The 23,140-nt window shown below is 33.9% G+C and overlaps 1 protein-coding gene across 3 annotated transcripts in view; it reads left to right on the forward strand.

Annotated features, from left to right (window-relative positions):
• LOC108910082 (circadian locomoter output cycles protein kaput) overlaps positions 1-23,140 on the forward strand; it is a 66,340-nt gene that overhangs the window by 26,782 nt on the left and 16,418 nt on the right. Inside the window, exons 6-10 of one of the 3 annotated variants that reach the window (XM_018714587.1) lie at positions 70-136; positions 10,116-10,502; positions 15,898-16,096; positions 22,291-22,507; positions 22,896-22,989. In XM_018714587.1, the coding sequence (XP_018570103.1) occupies positions 70-136; positions 10,116-10,502; positions 15,898-16,096; positions 22,291-22,507; positions 22,896-22,903 (878 nt within the window). In that variant the 3' untranslated portion in view covers positions 22,904-22,989. Of the gene's footprint in view, positions 1-69; positions 137-10,115; positions 10,503-15,897; positions 16,097-22,290; positions 22,508-22,895; positions 23,082-23,140 lie in introns of those variants that run through there. The other 2 variants (XM_018714586.1, XM_018714588.1) reach the window with 2 other exon arrangements.

Genomic DNA, 23,140 nt, shown 5'->3' on the forward strand with positions numbered 1-23,140 from the left:
TTTGAATTTTTTATCTGACAATATCTCAAGTACCATATATGAATTTTAAAAACATTTTTTCTTTTTCAGGAAGTGATGAGGACATGGTTCAGAGTGATAATAGATATAGTGGTTACTCAGGAGAAGCAGATACAAGGTAATCTTATATTTAATTTTTTCTAAACAAAAAGTAAATTAAACGGAATGAGAAAATTCTAAAATGATTAATGAATTAACCCGAATAGCTCTATAAATAGTTTTTATTGAAAAATGTCTTTATTTGAATTAATAGATGGGTTAAATTAATTTAATACAAACGCAAGTCAATAATGCTCACGTATATCAAAAATTTATCGTTTGAATGAATATTCAAACGAGAATTCGTTTAAGATTTTATCTCTTACAAGTTTTAAGGTTTTACCAAATACGAATAATTCTGAACATGATATAAAATTGCCCAAATAACACAGTGGCGTAAATAAGACATACAGAGTGTTAATAAATGATTACAAGCCACATGACTAGTAATTTTGTTTGGAACAGTAATTTTATTTCCTTCATGTTGGCAATTAAATTTCGGAAAAACAATAAGAACAAGGTTACGTTATAACACACCGTTCTGTTTCACTGGCTGGCGATTGGTGTAATATTTCACGAAATTCTATTCAACCAGTCAGCAATCGCGTTATCTCGAGCGTAGAGTAACGGTTTGTTATTGTTCATTATAAACAAATCATTAATATTTTCTCCTTACCAGTACCAGCCCAGCAATGTTGGTTGCCTAAGTTCGACGATCACGTGGCTTGTCAATATTTATGAAGGCTCTGTATATACGAGTACCTTTATTTTAAAATATTTGATCGACATTAAAATGTCCGCAGAAAAATATATATTATATGTCACTTGTCTTTTCATAATAAATGGAGTAGATAAATTGTACGAACATTTGCATAAATTATACAGGGTAGCCCATCGAAAACGTACCGCAAGGCATTACAGTGTAGTAATGAACTTTTCGGCAAAATCCAAAAACAGGTAAAGTTTGCTTCTGAGGGGGACAACTTTTGGCACAAAAAGCATAGCAAAATCTTCAACCCCCTAAGTGGGGGTGCCATCCCCCAATTTTTTTTAAATGGGAATGGGGGTCAAGTGGGGGATCATTAGAAAGGGCTTTTAATTCTCTATACATCGATTCTTACTTTTTGAAAATCGATCCATTATTTTAGAAAATATGCAGCTTTGAAAATACGAACAATATTTTTGACGAGAAATGCGAAAATCGATTTAATTTTACTTCAAAACATACGGTATTAGCTTGGTAAATTCCTTCAAAATAATTCGCTGTTTTTTTTTCTGATTTGCGAATTCTTTAGCCCTGATTTTGGTGAGCAAAAAATTGTCCGCTTTTTGTTTCGTATTCAGATAGGCAACAAGAAGTTGCTAGATAACTGTCTTGTGACTTGTAGTTGAAGAGTACCAATACTGCCGAGTCTTTTAAATTGATTAATTATGGTGTACTCAATTCCAGAAAGAGTAGAAATTATTGAGCTTTTTTTCAAAAAGAATGAATGCGGAAATCGGGTCGCCGAACTGTTCAACCAACGGCATCCTGAGAAACATGCGTCTGGAAAAATTGTTCGCGAATTGGTGGCCAAATTTCGCGAAATTGGCTCCGTTCATAATAAAAAGGGGCAGGTTGAAAATCCGGTACTAAATGAACCTACGGAAATAGCGATATTGGGGCAAGTGGCAATGGATAGTACGCTGAGTATAATGCAATTGGCTACTGCGACAGGAGTGAGTCGTACAAGTGTCCAACGAATATTAAAAAAATACAAATTCCATCCTTATAAGATTCGGCTATTGCAAGAGCTAAATGAAGACGATTTTGATCGTCGTTTACAATTTTGCGAAATAATGACTGAACGAGCGATAAACGATAATTTCCTCTTTAATGTGTGTTTTTCGGACGAGTGTACGTTCTTCTTGAATGGTTTAGTGAATCGCCATAATTGTCGTTACTGGGCTGATACCAATCCAAGGATTTTCCATGAGACACACTCCCAACACCCCCAGAAGTTGAATGTATGGCCAGGTATTTTTGGAAATTCCATTGTAGGTCCTTTTTTCCTTCCTGGAAATTTGACAGGCGATATGTACTTGGATTTACTACAAAATATCATCGACCCAGCTCTAACAAATATCATAGAGGACGACCCTGCTTACAATGAACACGAACTGATTTTCCAGCAAGACGGAGCTCCTGCACATTACTCGCTCAATGTGCGCAATTACCTAAATGAGACGTTTCCAGGACGCTGGATAGGACGAAGAGGTGCAATTGAGTTGCCCCCTCGTTTACCCGACTTAAATCCTTTAGATTTCTTTCTCTGGGGGCACATTAAAAGCAAAGTTTACAGCACTCCACCTGATACCTTGGAAGATCTGCGAGGACGAACCATTAATGTATGTCGCGAAGTAACACCGCAAGTGCTCCAGAATGTTCGACAACGGTTTGAAGACAACCTGTATTATTGTATGCAAGTTGGCGGACAACATTTTCAGCATTTACTTGACTAATACCGTAAGTTTTGAAGTAAAATTAAATCGATTTTCGCATTTCTCATCAAAAATATTGTTCGTATTTTCAAAGCTGCGTATTTTCTAAAATAATGAATCGATTTTCAAAAAGTAAGAATCTATGTATAGAGAATTAAAAGCCCTTTCTAATAACCCCCCACTTGACCCCCATTCCCATTTGAAAAAAATTAGGGGATAGCACCCCCACTTAGGGGGTTGAAGATTTTGGTATGCTTTTTGAGCCAAAAGTTGTCCCCCTCAGAAACAAATTTGACCTGTTTTTGGATTTTTCCGAAAAGTTCTTTACTACCCTGTAATGCCTTGCGGTACGTTTTCGATGGGCTACCCTGTATATAAAGTTTAATTTTAAAAAGAATGTAGGTATTAAAATATTACCTAAAGTTATTATGTAGATCTATTACATACTTTAAAGGCACCTGAGTCCTGGGACATTATTTTTTATACTCATAATTGCATTGGGGCAATACTTCAGTCCAATTAGATCATAAAACCTGAAAATTTGAAAAAATTATTAGTAGACATTTTATTGCACTTTATGACGGGGAAGGGTATGTAGAATGATAATATGAAAAAATTAACTCGAAAGAAGTGACGCTAAGTTGGCAAATTGCAAATAAGAGGCAAAGGGCTACCACACATAAACACGTTACGACGTCGTGACATGGCACGTTGCGACATTGTGTAACGATGCGACGTCGTGTCGTGGAAATTTTCGCCGCGTATCGTAAAAATTCACGTCACGACATCGCAACGTGCCAAAATGCACGGCACCACGTCGTCCACAAGATGCCGCGTGAATTTCCGCAGTTAATCTCGGAAAATGGACCGCACTAGACGTGTTCTCCTCCTGCTGTTATTAAGATGGATAAAGAAGAAACAAAAATACAGTAGATACTGAATTCTTCCATTTCTTTCAATATGAATAACGTGCCGTGCATCGTGGCACGTTGGGATGTCGTGAAGTGAACTTTTACGACACGCGACGTAGATTTCCACAACACGACATCACATCGTTACACATGCCACGTCACGACGTCGTAACGTGTTTATGTGTGGTAGCCGAAAATTACGTGTTTTTTCACTTTTTTTACTGCCCACGAAAATCTAGACGACATGTCAGAAATAAATTGTTTTATGTTGTAGACAATTAAATTACCTGGAATTTAAGGCACCTAGGTATTTTTTCACTAATTTGTTAACTTTAAAATAAAGGTAGAATGCGGAAATATTAGTTTTCGAAAATTGCGAATTATTACTGCAAAAATCGATGGATGTTGATGAAATTTATGGAAAAGATGGTCAATCCAAGTACCAATATGTGTGGCCAAAAGCCGATTCAATTGACTGAAATTGTTGCTCCATTTATTTGTTAATTAATTTCGTTTGTTTTTTGCAAGTAATTGTTTAATTACTAAACGTTAATTTTAGAAGTTAGTATCGTAGATATAGGTTCTAATTGATCCAAAGAAAGGTATCGAAAAAGAAAAATTTCAAAAAGTTATAATTAACTATAGTACGATCGTATACGATGCAAAGTAATAAATCATTGCCTGTCAAGGGAATCAGTGCAACACATTTTATAGGGGGTTTTGGAAATTGAATAATTTCTTTATGCATTATGGATTAACAGTTATATATTTATGAAGGACAAAATGAAAAACAAAGGCATCTCCTTCGCACATTGGGCGGCAGGACAACAATACATTTATTACTCCCTTCGTTCTCCCTCATATGACTTGTGTCTTGTGTTTTTTGCGGCGGCGCGCGTGCCGGCCTGGCGTGGTCAGTTTCGTTTCGGTTGTATTGGTGCTGCGTGTTTCTCGCTCGCGATATTTGTGAGGTTATAACTGTTATAAGTGCAATTATATTTCTTTCGGGCTATATGTGTGTTTCGCGCTATTATTTGAGAGTTTGTGAGTGAAATCATATTTCTTGTGCTCCGTAGCAAAAGTGTTTTTAGTGTTTTATTTGTGTGCTGTTTGTGTGTTTCGGGCTGTTGTTTGTGAATCGTGAATGCTATTATATTTTCTGTGCTAGTGAAGTGAAGTTTTTTGTATTATTATTGCTCTGTTGTCGTTATATGGAGAAATGGAGGCGGTGCCTGGATGTTCGCGAGCCGGATGTACTGCTGTGGCTACAAAAAAATCTATATTAAGTTACAGAGAAAAAACGATAATATTAAATGTCTATAACCCTTTAGAAAAGGATCATCCCATGAAACTGAAGACTGGTTTGGTGGAAATGTGTTCTAGATATACTGGAGTAAGCGAATTATCTGTTTTCAAAATTTTAAGAGAGAAGAAAATTGAAGGAGACGTTAAGAAACCTAAAAAAGAGGGTGGAAAGAAGAAATTAACATTAAATGAAGATGAGAAAAATGCAGTTTGGCGTACAGTACATAAATCATAGAATTTATATTTTGTTTATAATTTGTTAACATTTCTTGTTTGATAGAAAAATAATTTATTTTGTTGAGATTGGTAGAGAATTGTTGTTAGTGTTTTCATTTGATAGAATCATATAATAGGATTTATATTTTGTTTTCATTCTGTAAATATTTATAGTATATCTGTTATACAAGGTTTTTGCTTTGAAACTTCGTTCTCCTTATAAAAAAAAGAATCGTAATGGGGTGCGATGAAGAGATCAGTTCACGTCTGGAACCCTGTTCCTACAAAAATCCCTTTATTCTCATAAACTATTTGTTTTAAATGTAATTTATTATAAATCCAATTCGTTATTTAAATTCCACATATGTGCTACATTTCACCTCTGTACGCGCCACTGTTTATTGTTCCCTGCTCTACGATCAAGCTCGCCAGGTTAGTATTTGACGTATAACCGACCACTTCGTACACTCGATGCACCTGGCCGACTACAGCTAGTACCAGAACACAGTGCGTATGCGGCGGTATTTCAGATTTTACATTCAATTTCATTTTAAATTTGAAACGGTTCATCTTACGCCTAATAAAAATGATGACACGATTTTCCTTTGATAAAAGACCGACAATTTTTTGCTCTACTTTGCATCGTTTACGATCGTACTATACTAACAAAGTAGGATGTGCAAAACAGCGTTATAAACAAATTGTCCCAGGTCAGACAAAAGCCGCTAGGAAATTCGCTGTTTTTGCTTTAAATAGAGCTTATTTTTACTGTAATTAAAAAAAAAGAAATAGCCTACCCCTCTGTTTTCAAGATAGATTTTATAACGCTAATTGTTAATTAACTTTTGGACGTATAGGACCGGGATTTTAGAGACAATTAAAGAAATGGCTAAACTTTTATTTTCAGAAAATTTTACATTGATAGTTCATGTAATAAACGCGACAGCAGCAGTAAAAGTTAACGTTAATGAACGACCTGTACGCGGGAGAAGGAGCGTCGAGCCCGTGCGTGCGTGTGAACGCTGATCTCGGTCGCGAACGAGTTTTTCGTCTAGAACGTTTCAAATTCGGTGAAAAAAATCTCGCGCGGCATCGAGGGCGGCGTTCACGGGTGTGCGCGAGCCCGGCGCTCCGCGTACAAGCCGTTGATTTTGATTTTTTGAAAATTTTCTGTTTCGATACGATTCTTTGGATCAATTAGAACCTATATCTACGATATTAATTTCCAAAATTAACGTTTAGAGTAATTATACAATAGGTCTCTTGCAAAAAAAATATTTTAATAGTTTTTGTATCTACACTGAATACTACAATGTGTAAAGTTTTTGTTATATTAATTTATTTTTAAAAAGTTACTAGATATTAAAGTTTTAATCGGTTCGCTTTGCGCGCAAACGCCATGGACTGGGATGTCGACACGTTGACGGTAAGTAAATGGCAAGCGCGACAATCGCGACATATACAATAACGCGTTTCGACAGTGCAGCTGACTGCTTTGGTTATTAAATGTGTGGAGTGGTGTCAATAAGCAGTACTATACCTTATATATACTGTAAATTTGTGAAGTTAAACTTATAATAACTATGGCAAATCCCTCTAAACCATATAAATAGTCCAGACAGTATTTACTTCAAAAAGTCCATATTTGGGTAAATCGTATATCCACGGAGATTTTTGGCTTTTTGGCTTTCAGAAATGACTGACTAGAAATGAAAATTTTTCTATGCGCATAAAAAAAAACGTGGGCTTAACTTTTGGCGACACAATATGTTACAAAAATTCAAAAAATGTCATATTTTTCTTCCTATTTAATTATGTATCTTTTCAACACTTCATTTTAGGCGATAATGTTTGTAATTAAATTTTTTACAGAATATGTGTTACAAATCGAATGAATCATAATTATTATTGAAAAAATCGAAAAAATCGCCAAATATGGGGTTAAAAACATTACTTTTTAGGAAATCTTGTTGAGGTCTTTAAATTGGGGTGGGACTTTCATACTTGGCTCAAGAAAACTTCACATTATGTAGAATCATCACACCAAATTTCGTAAAAATCGGTTAGATAGATTTTGTATAATAATTTTGCATCTAGATTTTGAAAAATTCAAAATTTTGCACAGCACAAACCAAGGCCTTTAGATACTTGAAAATGTAATCACTTATAAAAGGGCTCTCAAGCTTTCAAACGCTTTTTGAAAAATTCAAATCCGTCAATTAGGAGAGCATAGAAAAATTTTCTTTTCTAGTGATATTTGAAAGCCAAAAAACCAAAAATCTTCTTGGATATACGATTCACCCAAGCCAAAACAGATACAGCCTAGTCTAATACTATTACTGGTGCATTGTAGAGGTGTTTCAAAATCTTATGAGCTTTGACCTTCATATGCGCAGAAACATAATTCCGACCATCCGTCGCCTAAATTATTCTACGTCCTAAAAACATTACACCTACTATTCACAGTCTCTCGCGAGCTCTCATAGCGTAAACAAGCCTCTGATTCGATTACAAATATCATAATAAAATGTCCTATTCTTTATTATTTTAATTTAAACAATAAAATATATATAACGAACATTCGCCAGTTGACTTTATTGATGCCCGAGCGCCTTAGTTTATTTCTACTTATAATGATGCACACTGTCTAGTTCTGAGTCAATGTTTTCCACAACGTGCTTATTAGAAGAATTATGCGGATACGCCACGCCTTTCGCGCATTTCGCGGCTCATAAGATATTGAAACACCTCTACCGATGTGTGAAAATTCTCCAACTAATTATGATTATTTAAAATAACAAATTTAGATTCAAAATATTATTTAGGTAGTAAATAATATTATGCTACCCGAGGAAAGCTCACTTGAACTAAACGTCGTAAAAATGTAATATTATACCAACACAGACTTAATTATTTTGGTACATAAGTGCATATTTAGGTATATCTACATAATAGAATGGAAACCAGTTAATAAATATAACAGCACATCAGTATCGTTATCGTATCGTATGTAAATTAAAAATAATAAATATATTTAAGAAGTAATAGGGCCGACATCGTTTTCTAATGTGAATCGGCCAGTTTACTTACCGATGACGTCGCACCAATAGCAACTCGTTCTACGACACGCCCCTACAGGATGCTCGTCTCCAAATTTCAACGTACGATTTAGTCAATTTTCGAGTAGAATTTTTCACAAAAGATTTTATAATTAATAATTTAAATATGTGAACTAATATAAAAAATCCGGCATGTGCAAGAGGCCTATTAGTTATAAAAAAAAATGAAATTAATTGACAAAGAGCTGGAGCCACAATTTCACGGTCAATTGAATCGACGTTTGGCATACATGTTGGTCATTGGATTGACCATATTTTCCATAAATTTCATCAACCGCATTTTGCAAAAATAATGCGCAATTTTCGAAAACTTATACTTCTGCGTTCGACTTTTATTTTACAGTTAAAAAATTAGTGAAAAATGACTAGGTACCTTAAATTGAAGGCAATTTGTCACTTATTTACAATTTCCCAACTTAGCGTCACTTCTTTCGAGTTACTTTTTTGATATTATCATTCTACATGCCCTTCCCCGTCATAAAGAGCTAAGTCTGCTAATAATTTATTTTTCACGTTCACTCTAACTAACAAACATATACATAATTTATACAGGGTATATCACAATAACGTGTCAAAAATAAAGGAATAAAGTATTTGTCTAAATTTAAGAATACTTTTGAAAGATGTCAAAAAAATGTTTTACAATTTATAAAAGTTGATATGTTTGGAATTATTTAAATGATTTTGAGCTGTTTTTTTTCAGCTGTTTTCAGTTTTTTTTTTACTTTAACGTCATTGTATTCAGAATATAAAATTTGACTTCAATGTTTTTGTTTTAACTTACATCTTAGGATAATAATACTAAACGTTTATTTAAGGAGGTTCGATACCAAAAGAAAAATGGTAAGAATGTTTTCAAAGCAATTGAAATCTGTTAATAAATATGCAAACTGACTTGTGTAAAAATATCAGATCGATTGACAACGTAGTTTTTTTGAAAAATGATTTTAAAAATTATGCTCTTTTACACAGGCTCTTATGGGAGTTGGGAAAAAACTTTAATCAAACGTGAATATTGCTCTTAAAAATGGTTAGGATCGGAAAAATAAAATTGTAATTAAAGAATTAAATATTACTAAACATTTTAAAACAATAAAAATATGCACTTACAATGTAATTATTGAGATAATGGAATGAATAGATAACGTTTTGACAAATTTGAACAAACATCTGATCCAATCAAAGGAAATATGGCAACACTGTACGCTGTATTTAATGCTTCGACTGATGCGTTATATGTATTTGAATAGCTCGATTATAGATTATAAAATTATTCCAGTCGAAAATATATGTGGTAATAATTAATATTAAATAAATTTTTCGTGATCTACAGCAATATACTAGCAATTTGAAACAAAAATTGAAAGGATCTCTTTGCAAAACGAACAGTATAGATGTTAAGTCATAATCTTCAATTTGACAAGTCGACGTCTCACTATCATACACTAAACTTCTTGATAGTTATCATATGGATTCTCGGTTTGCACATTTTATTTTATTCTCATCAATCCATATTCTCTTTTACATTCATTTTATATTACTTTTTGGTCATTACTTTTCCTTTGTACCTTGGTTGTTCATTCATATTTACGGAATTCGCGCAAAGTTGACAGTAATGACAGTTGACCCAACTTTTACCACCACGCCATGGCAATGTTGCCAGATTTCATCCATAATTTTACAAGCTCGTAATGAATAAATAGACGCTTTTATTCAAATAAAAAGTGAACTGACGTGTATTAAACACGAAAAAAATATGCAAGCTAATATGTGTTGTATAAATTTCATTCTAAATAGCATACTTAGTTCGCTGAAATTAATTTATATACAGTTGGTACTGCAACAAGACTCCCGTGTATAAACATAGGCATACTCTCCGCACCGCCCGCCCCGGAAGAGGTGTATCGAACGTCCTTAAACTGATTCCTTCATTTTTGACCCGCTATTGAATTGCACCCAACAAGGAATATGTTACCTGATATAAATGAAGATTTTTATACATCACTGAACACCACTGACTTTTCAGGCTGGTTTTCGTCGGCACCGGAAAGGTCGTTACCCCCCAACTCATAAAGGAGATGCCCCTGGTCGACTCCATCAAGAGCGAATTCACTTCCAGGCACAGCCTGGAGTGGAAGTTTCTGTTTCTTGACCACAGGGCGCCCCCTATTATAGGTTACCTACCCTTCGAGTTGCTGGGGACCTCCGGCTACGACTACTACCACGTGGACGACCTGAGCAAAGTTGTGAGCTGTCACGAGGCGCTCATGCAGAAAGGCGAAGGAACTTCGTGCTATTACAGGTTTCTCACGAAAGGCCAGCAGTGGATATGGCTTCAAACTAGGTTTTACATCACTTACCATCAGTGGAACTCGAAGCCGGAGTTCATAGTTTGCACGCATAGAGTGGTTAGGTAAGGAACAGTTTTCAAACAATCTAGTGTTGCAGTTAGTCAAAGTGAAATGTTTGTTCTCATTATTGCAATTTCTTATTATCTATACTCATATTATATGCTCATGTTTTATAATTGAATTAACAGGTATAGTATTTCTAAAACTATGTCATATAAGAAGCAGGACGAAGTTACAAATTATAAACTAATATACATATCGGGTGTTCTCAAAGTTGAGTCGTTTATTTTAACAGCTGGTAGAACTCGTAAAAATGTCGATTTATCAAAAATCGTTTATATGTAATAGTATAATATATAATTATTAACAAAATTATTATTTAAAAAAATTAAAATTTAAGACCAACCTGACTTATTGTCACTTTCGACTACTGCGTTGTAAAAATGTAAATGGTAAAAAAATGGTAACAATTTTGAACAATTTTTGTAGAACAGGATTTTTATAACTGTCTTCGTCTGCAACTTTTATATAAACGATTTTTGGTATAGCTGTTACGATCTCAATTGGAACCGCAAAAAACATTTAACTCATAAATTCTACGGAATCCATAGACGTCCAGAAAAATTTAGCCCTGTCTCGTCTAGATATACTATATTCCGAGCTATATTACCATATAATTACCATACGATTGTCAAGTTTTTCGTGTTTAAAATCGCATTGTAATGCATGTCGTAAAATATCTAAAGATTTATAATTATAATCAGGATAATCGCTTAATTTATATCGAATCATGTTTAAAGTAGGAACTTTATTTTCTTTGTACATATTATAAATTGTGCGCCGCAGTACATCTGGTAAAATAGTCAATTTTCTTTAATTTTGTATTTTTCCGTTTCCTGTTTGTACCGTGATCAATCTTTCTTTAATTACGCTATAAATTGTCGTTTTTGACATCTTGACAACTTTTTTTATCACTTCGTTCACTATTTTCAATTTTCAAACATTCATATATATTTAAAATAATAAGTTGACTTTGTACATGTAAATCTTTGTTTTTAAACTCTGAGTTTGTTGCTTTCGACAAAAACCTATTCCACTATTTGGGGATTTTCCCGAGTTATTTCGTTATCCTCCAGATAATTACATATAACATTTATTTTAATAACTATTACCCTTTACTGGTTACGATATGGACAAATAATAATATCAACTAATAAATAATAATACGTATTATACCAACATACCCCGCCAGCAATGCTCTGCACTGCACTAACAAAGCGGCAAAGCTAAGTGAACCCGTGTACCATACAAAAAAATTATTTACGACCTAGTTTACCAATACTGGACTCGCCGAATTGCTATTCGAGTATAAATTACGAGACACATCATGGTCAAAGCATAGGAAAAAATTTCAGGAGAAGTGCATACGGTCCTGTGTTTTAAGATTTACAGGTTCCAATTGACATCGTAACAACTATAAATCGACTTTTTTTTACGTATTCTACCAGGTGTTAAAATAAATTACTCAACTTTGAGAACACCCTGTATATTGTGAAGATTGGGATTCTTAAAGACAAGGACTCTTCATATCGCCGCCAGAAGTTGACGTGTTTATACAGGGTGTCCGCTAATTAATCAAAATCACGGATTCCTCGTGATGAAATCTTATATTTGAAAATTGATAATAATCAACATACAGCGTGTCAAAGTTGTATTTATTTCTTCTATTTTTTGCAATAATATCAGAATAAATCCATCTAACCGCACGACATTAGGCATTCGGGTTTTTTTGAGGCGATAAATTAAAATTCATTTACATTTAATATACAGGGTGATTCACAAATGGTAACCAAAAATCTCGTATTCTTTGGTGAATTTTAAGGGGTCATTCCTATAAAGTTTTTATTTTGGACGCTTCGTTAAAAAGATACAGGGTGTTAAACTTCATAAAATATTTTTAATTTTTTTTAAAAACTAGTAAGGGAAATAATCTGAGGGCTTTTCCTAAAATTTACATGCAGCAGTGGTGGAGATACAGGGTATCTGTGGTATATTTTTCTAAATAAAATAGTTCGCCACTGCTTTACGGTAACAACCATGATATTTTCGGATTCGTAAATGTTAAAAAAACCAACTGAAAACACTTTTACTTAAATGACAAGTACTAATATTCGGTTATTTATTCGAATAAAGAAATTAATAACATTAGTCATCATTTTAATGATTTTATTTTAGTAAATACTCAAAAATACCTCCATTTCCACGAACACAGGCCCGACATCTTTTTAGTAAGAAAAATGTAATTTGCTCTTAAAATTATGTTTGCTTGAATCTGATGAAAATAATTTATTCTTTCCTCTAATTGCTCAGAATGTCAAAGTTGCGCTATCACAGCCCACTAAGTATGTAATTTTAAAAAGTGTTTTCAGTTCGTTCGTCGTAACAGTGACAGATAATGTCATGATAACATTGTTATAGCTGTTTTACATTGACAATTTATTCATCAATAAATTGACGAAGTTCTTCATCAATTAATTCACGAATTTATTGGTAAACGGTGTGGTTTTACACTGCTACAGACTTTGTCAAGTTTTTTGACGATGAATCAGTTCTACCAATGAATCAAAGAAGCAAATAAATTTCAAAAATGTCACCTTTCCACTCATAATTGTAGTGGTACAACAGCGGTACCGTACTGACACATATTATATAAATATTAGCTTTTGTAAATAACAAATCAGTAAAAACAATGCAAACCTAGTACGAGGCCACACAATTATTTTCATATTCCAATAACATAACCTCATTACTGATCTGAGGCTGGAAATCTGTTGGGTTGGTACTTCCGAACTTCACGAAGAAATTGACGAAAATTAGAACATGCTCTAATTCGTCAAGAACTTGATGAATAAATTCATGATGTTATTTGACAGCTGATTTGGTGCATTACACTTGTCCAATTTCTTGATGAAGCGACTTCATGAATTAATTGATCAATAAATGGTCAATGTAAAACAGCTTTAATTGATTGTCAGTTTGTATTATTATTGAATTAAAATAAGTTACACATAATTAGAAAATTGAAATATTATTTGGAATTAAAATACAGTGAGGAGAAGAACTTTAGTATATTTTAATTCCTATAATATTTAAATTTTCTATTTCTGTATAACCCATTTTAATTAAATTTAATTAATTTAATTAATTTACAAACTGTCAAATATAAACAATGTTGTCATGACATTACCTGTCACTGTCACGGCTTGCCATATAACATTGTCCATGAGTAATTAGGCCTCTCACGGCCTAATTAGTGAGATTTAGTTAAAATATCTATACCCATTTTGGATCATATCAATGACGGATATGCAAAATATATTACAACTAAAAAAAATCATAAAAAATCGTGCAACTACTGTATTTCAAAATTTTTTTATCTCTAAAAACAAAAAATTTAATGAGGGGCGGTCAAAATATAATGAATCACCCTGTAAATAAATTAAGATTGAAACTCTCCACAAAATTAGAGAAAGAAAACAAAGAGATCTTACTGTTTCTGAAAAATGTATTGAGAACATTGTTTTCTTAAATATGCAGGCTGTCTTATAAAAAATGCCCCAATCTGTAACTAATATTAATAATTAATTGTTCTATTTTAAAAAAAACAAAAGATTGTTGTTAATGACTTGACAAATATTACAGTCGAGCACTGATTTTAATTTTTTTGCCATCATCAGAACGTTAGGCGATTTTCAATTGTTTTTTCTTAAATGTCGTTATTATTTTTTTTTGGCCTGTTCGATAGAGTACTTTTTTCTGCAGTCAACTATATATTACAACCTGATATTTGTTAAATATTTTATGGAAAAATTTTTTTTTTACAAAATTTATTAAAGAAATGCTATGTCTAATTCACGGCAACTACTGATAAAAATGTTAAATTTGCCATGAAAACAATTAAATTTAGAAGCATTAAATGTCACGTACGCGTCATTTCCTAGGCAAAATACGTATCAGTGTATTGACAAGTGGTTATTAATTACAAAGAAATTATTGTAACTTAAAAAATTTGAACACTAATGAAGTGACCGATATGTTACATGTATAGTTTCAATGTAATAAAAATAATGCCCAAGCAGAACGTCTGTATGCAACTCGGTTTCCAAACAGGGATGTTCCACAGCGATGAAAATTTAAAAGACTTGAAGACAATCTCAGAATGTATGGTGCTTTTAAAAGAACTAAAAATTCGCAACGCATTTTTAATGGTCCTGTAGAATTAGACGTTTTGCTTAGTATTGAGGAAAATCCACAAGCTTCTACTTGATAAATTGCAAGTAGTATTAATTCTTCAAAAGACACAGTACACAAAATCTTAAAATAACACCAAACTTAAATCATACATACCACCGAAAGTGCAAGTGTTAGAAGACAACGTTCGTGTCCGAAGGGAGCAATTTTGCCATTTTTATTTAAATATGATACAAGATTTTGGAGAAAAATTATATGGTCTGATGAGTGTACCTTTAGTAATAATGCCATTTTTAACCGAAATATCCAACGATATTGGAGTCAAGAAAATCCCAGAATAACTGTTGAAACCAATTACCAACGGAGATTCAGTGTCAATGTTTGGTGCAGTATTCTAGGTAATCGATTAATTGGTCCATTTTTCATCGATGAAACTCTAACTCAAGATAAATAGACTCTTGTCAGAAAATCTTGCAAACTTTTTGGATATCTTACCGCTTGCAGAAGTGTATAGGATTTATATAGAAGAAACACTAATTGGTTAAATGCTAATTTTGTTGAAAGGTGGATTGACATGACTGGTCCTGTTCGATGGCCCGCCCGTTCTCCTGACCTCACTCCCGCAAATTTTTGGTTTTGGGAATATCTTAAAGATCATGTATTTTTGACACATCCGGAAAATGTAGATATTTTAAGAGAGAGGATCATAAATCTTTGCCGTGAAATACCTCCAAACTTAATATCGAATGAGGTAGCCAGAAGATGTCAATTATGTATTCAACAAGATGGAAAACAGTTCGAACAATTTTTATAAGGTTTTTGTTGTTACATTTTTGTTTTGTTGTTGATCTGGTATCTATTTGTTTTGCTTTATTGTTGTTACTTTAGATATAGCATTTCTGTAATAAATTTTGTAAAAAAATATTTTTTCCATAAAATATTTAACAAATATCAAGTTGTAATAATATATCGTTGACTGCAGAAAAAAATACTCTATCGAACAGGCAAAAGAAATTAAAATCAGTGCTCGATTGCAGTATTTGTCAAGCCATTAACAACAGTCTTTTGTTTTTTTAAATAGAACAATTATTAACAGAGTTACAGATTGGGGCGTTTTTTATAAGACAGTATGTATGTTACTATTTCATGGCTTACATTTAACTGAAATGTAATTATGATTTAAGTATAACATAAACATTTGTTTAGTTATGCAGATGTCATGAAGCAAAGCCGAAAAGACGAGAGCGATGCGATGGAAAACCCGGAGACTTCTCCTTCCATTGGGGGTAACTCAGCTGCACTTCCTTGGCCTAGTAAGGATGGCGGCAAAAGTATTGTCCGCCTTGGACCTGCCTCGGACTGTACATCGGTGTCAGCAGATTCACCTGCAGTTCGCTCAACGCAGGTAAAATATTCAAGAATTAATGAAAATAGAAATAATTTAAAGTCATTTAGTGAATTTTGAATAAGAAGACTCAGTTTTAAATATGGTGCTTCAGTTACTTCATAAATTTCAGAAACTGCCAGATATACTCGGAAGTACCTTCAGCGAGTTTAAGGTCACGAATCAATTGTTCCAATATCTCTGATGGTTTCAAATTAGTCCTCAACTGTTGTAGAAACAGGCCTCATATATGTGTAAAGTTTAATTGAAATACATATATCTGATTTGTGGTTTTAATTCGCTGGAGATGTTTGAAGATTTAAATAAAAAAGCAATTGGAAGACGAACAAAATATTAACCCTATGCAGTTTTATCATATGTCATATCATAGTATATATCACATAATAGTTTTGAAAATGATACCTATAAGATATAAGAGATCATCAAAGTGCTCGAAATGATATGGTAAAACAACAGATTTATATTTTATTATTTATGATTTAAACGTCACTAAATAGATTGTATTCCAATTTTACATGGACATTATTATTAATGGGACAAAACCAGTTTTTTTTTGACATTTTCACAGAGATAGACATCTTCAGAGATACATTTTCCATGCTAACTTCAACATACTATATCTTCAAAACTAAGTAATTTCAGGCGTGTATTCTTATGATTTTTTTTTAATCATCAAGTTTCCTCACTGACTATAGTTACATTGAGGTTATTCTATTACTCTATGGTCTTTTAATTATTTAAAACAATGTAATAGAAATTACTTTTAAATATATTGTAAGGATATACAGGGTGTTTCTTAAGTAGAGGTAAAAAATCCTGGGCCTATTCTGTGGCCAAAAATAAGGGCTTTTTGTTATATAAATGTGGGGTCTCAGGACAGTCATTGTCCAGCTACAGCGTGCAAAAATTAAAAAAAAAAACAGTTTTTAATTTTTAATTTCTAAACCACTTGTGCTAATTTAATCAATTCGGTGTGTATATTTAGTATGACAGTAGGTATGAAACAAAAAATTACCAGCCTTACAAACTTACCACTGGCGGAGGTGTGGGTGTCATCGATAATTATTTGCCAAAAAAAATATATCACCCTGTATAAAATTACTAATAAAATAGGTCAGCATATGCGCCATTGTATTATCTTCATTTTTTGTTTCTTTACACTCCTTTGTATTCCAAACCGAAAAGGAGGCCATGCAAAACAATGATTGATTATCTTATTTAATATGTGTATTGTCAAATTAAGCTTACTTTTTAAAAAGATTAAGTTTTAATAATGGCTTATACAATATGCATATTCAAATGGTTTACATTTATGGCCTTGCAGACGGAAATGGTACTGAGGCTGAGGAAATATTTCCAAATCATCCAACTCCAAATCCAAGAATGATCAGAAATGTTTTTCAACGTATTTCGGAGTCAGGCTCACTTCAGAAGGCTCCAATTCCTGGAAGACCTTTGAGTGTTTAGAACGCCTGAACTGGAAGAAACTATTCTATACGAAATTGAAGAAAACGCACTAGTATTAGGAAGATGGCTGCAGACCTTAATGTCAATCATAAATTAGTTTGGTCCATCAATAGTTATACCCGTATCACATACAGAGGGCCCAAGTCCTATTGCCGCAAGACTATCCAGCTGGTCTACAATTTTGCCATTGGATTTTGCAAAAAATTGAACAAAATGTTCCACAATAAACACTTTTGGTCTGATGAAAGTCCTTATGGAATCTCGATTTCAGTATCAGATTTCTTTGAATGTATGGGTGGATCTTATTGGAAATCTTGTTGGGCCTTACTTCTTATCAAGAACTTTAACCGGTGCCTCCTACAGACATTTTCTTGAAAACGTTTTACCTGAACTACTTGACGATGTTCCCTATACGCTAAGAGAAAGAATGTGGTTTATGCACGGCGGGGCTCCCCCAAATTTTAGTTTAACTGCTCGTGAATTTTTAAATGAAAGATTCGATAATAACGTGATTGGACTACGCACTAAAGAACCAAGTCAACCTTGGCCTCCCAGATCAACCGATATGAACCCTATCGATTTTTTTGTTTGGGCACATCTCACGACATCAGTTTAAAAGGTTCACATTGAGTCTGAGGAGCACTTACGTCAACAAATTATAACTGGTTGCGATGTGATAACTACTCCTGGAATTTTCGCACGTGTTCAAGCTGCAATTTCAAGAAGGCAGCCATTTCCAACATTTGTTATAATAAATCATAGTAAAGTAATTCCATTGTTAATTAATTATTTTATTATTTTAAGTAATAAATATCATTTTAACTAATAAAAATTAAATTGTCTTAATTTTGCTAAATTACCTAACCTTCCCTAAGAGATAGTACTGTTAGGCAATAGCAGAAACAACTTCAATGTATTACAGTGTAACAGTAAAATAAAATAAAATTCTAATTTACTAGACATAACAGTTCCTTTTTATTTAATTACTTGCACTCACGAGTCTTACATGTACTATTAATAGCCCGAGATATTACGTCAAGGTAAAAGACCGTGTGCAACCTGCAGAGAGATGCAAGTAGATAAAAGTGACCTTAGATTAGCCATTACAAAGAACTCTTAAAACAGGAAGTTTCTAGTATGTTTGTTAATCTTCGTTTCCTAAAACTACTGGTTTATTCAGCGATACGACAAATGTTATTGCGTTCGTTTATATTAGATATCGTTCAGTGAATAATTATCAAAACTGAACAGGACCGGCCTTAAAGTAGAATGGAATGGTTTGAATTTATACAACGTGATGATAAAGTTTGGAACAAAATTCATAACTTTTATACTAAGTGATTTTAAAAAATCCGCCGAGACAGGCCAATTTTGTTCTCGGGAGGGACATCTTTTAAGATGATTCAGTTGTGACCCAGAAAAGTTGGACGGACAATAAATTTGTTTTTTCTTATGGAACACCCTGTATATTTTTCCATATTCGGATAAAACTTTCTCTTAGGAATACAGTGATGTAAGATTTGAAGGGTCTATTTTAAATAACAAGCGAGATATTGCGAGAAAATGACATTTATTTCAAAAAATCACACAGGGCAACAATTTTCACACCCAAAAAACAGACCTCACTTGCCCGAAGGTGCGTAGAATCCGAATCTGGCGTCAGAATTGTTCCTGTACGTCACGTTTCCGAGATATCCTAACCTAAAAGTGCAAAAAACACGTTTTTTTTGCTATATGTGAGCTTATATCACAGAGCAAAATTTTTTTTTTCTAAAAAGAATATATCTCTCTAAATCTCTCTAATTTCTCTAAAACTACCATTCTTACCCTTCAAAACGCTTTTTTTATATGTTTTTTGGGTTGCCCAATCCGAATCTGACCTCCAAATTATTTTATCACTTTGGGATTCTGAGATTTCTTAACCTAAAACTGCAAAATCAACGATTTTAGGATGAACTATCGATATTAACCTCTATAACTCTACACGGAGACATTTAATAGAAGCACGTAACCTGCAAACACTACACCCACAACCTAAGGGCACAATAATCGCTACAACAATAACCACAACCAAATCTCAGAATTCTAAAGTGATACAATAATTTTGAGGTCAGATTCGGATTGAGCGATTCAGAAAACATGTAAATATACGCTTTCTGAAGAACTTTTTTCGATTTTAGTACCACTGTTATGAAAACGATAAGTACCTGAGGGGTGCTTTCGCTGTACCGCAAGAATAAAACGTTCTCTCAACGGTAATAATAAAGTATTTTATTGAAAACTAAGTTGTATAGCAAAAGACGTGTTGATGGGGTGAGTGTTCGTTGGAGAGTCACTGTGTGTGGAGTCGGTCGTAGTTATATTGGTAGTCGCTGGCAGAAGTCCCTGGTCCTTGGCGCCACTCTGCCGGGGTCATCTTCCGGGAACCCCGTGGTGCGTCCGGTGGCGTTCTTGACGTAATGCTTAAAAATGGGTCACTTGCGAACATGTGTACCCACATACCTAACTCCATTCAATGATATCTCCGCGAATAAAAAATATTTTTCAAATCTGAAAAAAGAATTTTGAAGGGTAAGGTAGTAGTTTTAGAGGGCATGATTCGTTTTTAGAAAAAAAAAATCTGTGATATAAGCTCAGATATAGCAAAAAAAAACAATTTTTATACATTTAGGTTAGGATATCTCGAAAACGTGACGAATAGGAGTAATACTGACGAATTTAGATTCTGCGCACCAAAAACCTTTGGGCAGGTAACGTTTGGTTTTTGGGTGTGACCTTTCGTCAAATTTTGTTACTCTGTGATTATTTAATGTCATTTTTCATAAAAGAAATTGCACTTGGAAACGAAACAAATGCAAATAATTGACGAAATTTAACATACATTTTCAAATTGTCCTCCACCAGCACTTTGGCACTGGTCCGCGCGAGTGTAAACACTTTGCACTGATTCTTTCCATTTCAGCACGAATTCTCAGTTGTAAGTCTGCTCAATTGTTTGGTCGATTGAAGTATAGCCTAGATTTTAATAACCCCATAGAAAAAAATCCAGAGGAGTTAAGTCGGGGGAACGCGGGGGTCACTCAAGAGATCCTCTCCGCCCTAACCATCTTTCAGGAAATGTATCATCAAGATTTGTCGAACCTCTAAGCCAAAGTGAGGTGGAGCTCCATCTTGTTGAAACCAAATATTTTCATGGGGTATATCGCCGTCTGCAGCGTTGGGGGAACTGCTTCAACCGGCATCAACTCAAAACGCAGAAAACCTAAATATCTAGCAGCAGTGAGGCTTTCTTCAAAAAAGAAAATTAACTTCTTATAATTCCCACCCATACCTTTAATTTGCCTTTACGCTGACTGTGGATTTTTTGCGCCCCATGGGGATTGTCATCTGACCAATATCTACAATTATGGCGGTGTACTGAGGCATTTAAACAGAATGTGGCCTCGTCAGAAAAAAATATGTTGCTTAGAAAATTTGGATTTTCATCACACCGTAACATTAATTGTTCACAAAAGTGCAATCGGCGGTCTGGGTCATCCTCATTTAATTCGTGTATCAGCTGGACTTTATATCCATGATACTTTTCTGTAGGAAGCAACTTTACAACATATGATTGGTCGGATTGGTCCACATTGTTGTGTAGGGCTAGTTATCTTGTTGACTGATGGGGATTTTCTTCAATTTCCAGCAATAAATTTAACTTGATTTCTTCAGCGATTTGTTGTGTCCTATCTCTTACACACCCAGTCTCTGTAAACTGGCGAAGAATTTATTCATTGTAGATCATGCAATTGGTAGTCTGTCGGCATGTGTTTGATTAAACAGCTAACTTGCTTCCGCATGGGTTCGTAACTTATCACCATATCCAACCATCATTAAGATCTCTATCCTTTCACGTTCAGTTAAATAAGCCATTCCTTCTAAGCTCCAAAAAATTGAGTGATAAATTTACTAAGTTTACTAAGGTTATAATAACGTACTAATTTGTGAAAATGTCACGCTACAACAGTGATGTTTTTGTTTCTTAAGCAACGACCATAAACCGAAATTTAATAATTTTTATCAGTACCGTAATTTTTATTGCTAAACTTGCAAACTTTTTTCGTTTTTTTTGCCGTTAATTATTTGCATTTGTTTCGTTTCCAAGTACAATTTCTTTTATGAAAAATGACATTAAATAATTTTTTGAAATAAATGTCATTTTCTCGGAATATCTCGCTTGTTATTTGAGATAGATCCATCAAACCTTACATCACTGTATTCGTAAGAGAGAGCTTTATCCAAATATGAAATAATATACAGGGTGTTCCACATGAAAAAACAAATTTTGAATTAATCTTAAAATATGCCCTTCCCGAAAACAAAATCGACCTGTCTCTGCGTTTTTTTTTGTTCTGAACTGTATCATCACGCTGCATATCTAAAGAAGCAGATACCTACTACCGTCGATTGGATATTGGATTTTGTCCCCATCTGGTTGCTGTCTAAACAATGAAGTTCCATTTAAGAGAATATTGCTCCTTGACTATACTATGGCACATGCAAAAATTTATCATTCAGTACATTACTAGGCATATGGCCGACGTATCAATCAAAAACTTATGAATGACATTAACATCTGACGCTAAATCCTTTCATTCATTTTGGACATGAAAAATCGTCAATAAGATTGACAAAAAAATTACATTCATTTGATACACCCTTGTACATTGTCTATGTTTTTGTAGAGATTGAGAAGTAACCCCATCGTGAACCAGCAACTTAGCCCTTCTTCACAGCTCCAGCCACACGTCCAACAGCTCCAACCCCTTCAGATTTCCCTTCCTCAACCGCAACAGATTTCTCCGCAGTTTTTGGAACCTCCTCAGTATCTTCAGGCGATTCCAGTTCAACAGATGATAGCGAATTTCCCTTCGCCCACAGTTTTGTCACCTTTACAGGTAGGTAAGGAAGCACTATTAGTAAAAATGAATCAAATTTATTTCAAGAAATGAAAAAACATGGCTCTCTAACAAGTCTAGCAATGAACAGTAACATTTTCCGATAGACCTTTAAACACTTCACTAATTTACTACCTTAAGGTAGTGTTACTCTTGATTATCAACTAGAATGTTGCATATCAAACAAACAAAGTTCTCAGAATAGTCGTTTTCTTCCTACCATAATTTCCTTGGATTGATTAGATGAAACATTAAACATTGCAAATATTTTCTGATATTACAATTGTGAGACCATAAATCAATAGAAATCGGATAATACGGTAGACGCTGTCATTTTATACAAGTTTTATTATTCGTTATTCCTGTTTAATCGTTCCTTGTTTTCTTTTCAGCCAGTTGACAATATAGTATTATCTCCTGCCCAGAACCAACTCCAGGTTGACCTACAGAGGAAGCACGCGGAATTGCAAGCCATCATCGGGCAACAACAGCAAGAACTGAGGAGAGTCTCAGAACAACTTCTTATGGCCAGATTAGGTCTGTTACCAGGATCTCAACCGCAACCAGTAGTAGCTAATGTAAGTAAATAAATCGTCAGAGCATTTGCTGATCTCGTATATTGCAATATTTTGTGGGT

This window comes from Anoplophora glabripennis, unplaced genomic scaffold, assembly GCF_000390285.2.
Source record: "Anoplophora glabripennis isolate ALB-LARVAE unplaced genomic scaffold, Agla_2.0 scaffold480, whole genome shotgun sequence".
Taxonomy (NCBI): Eukaryota; Metazoa; Arthropoda; class Insecta; order Coleoptera; family Cerambycidae; genus Anoplophora; species Anoplophora glabripennis.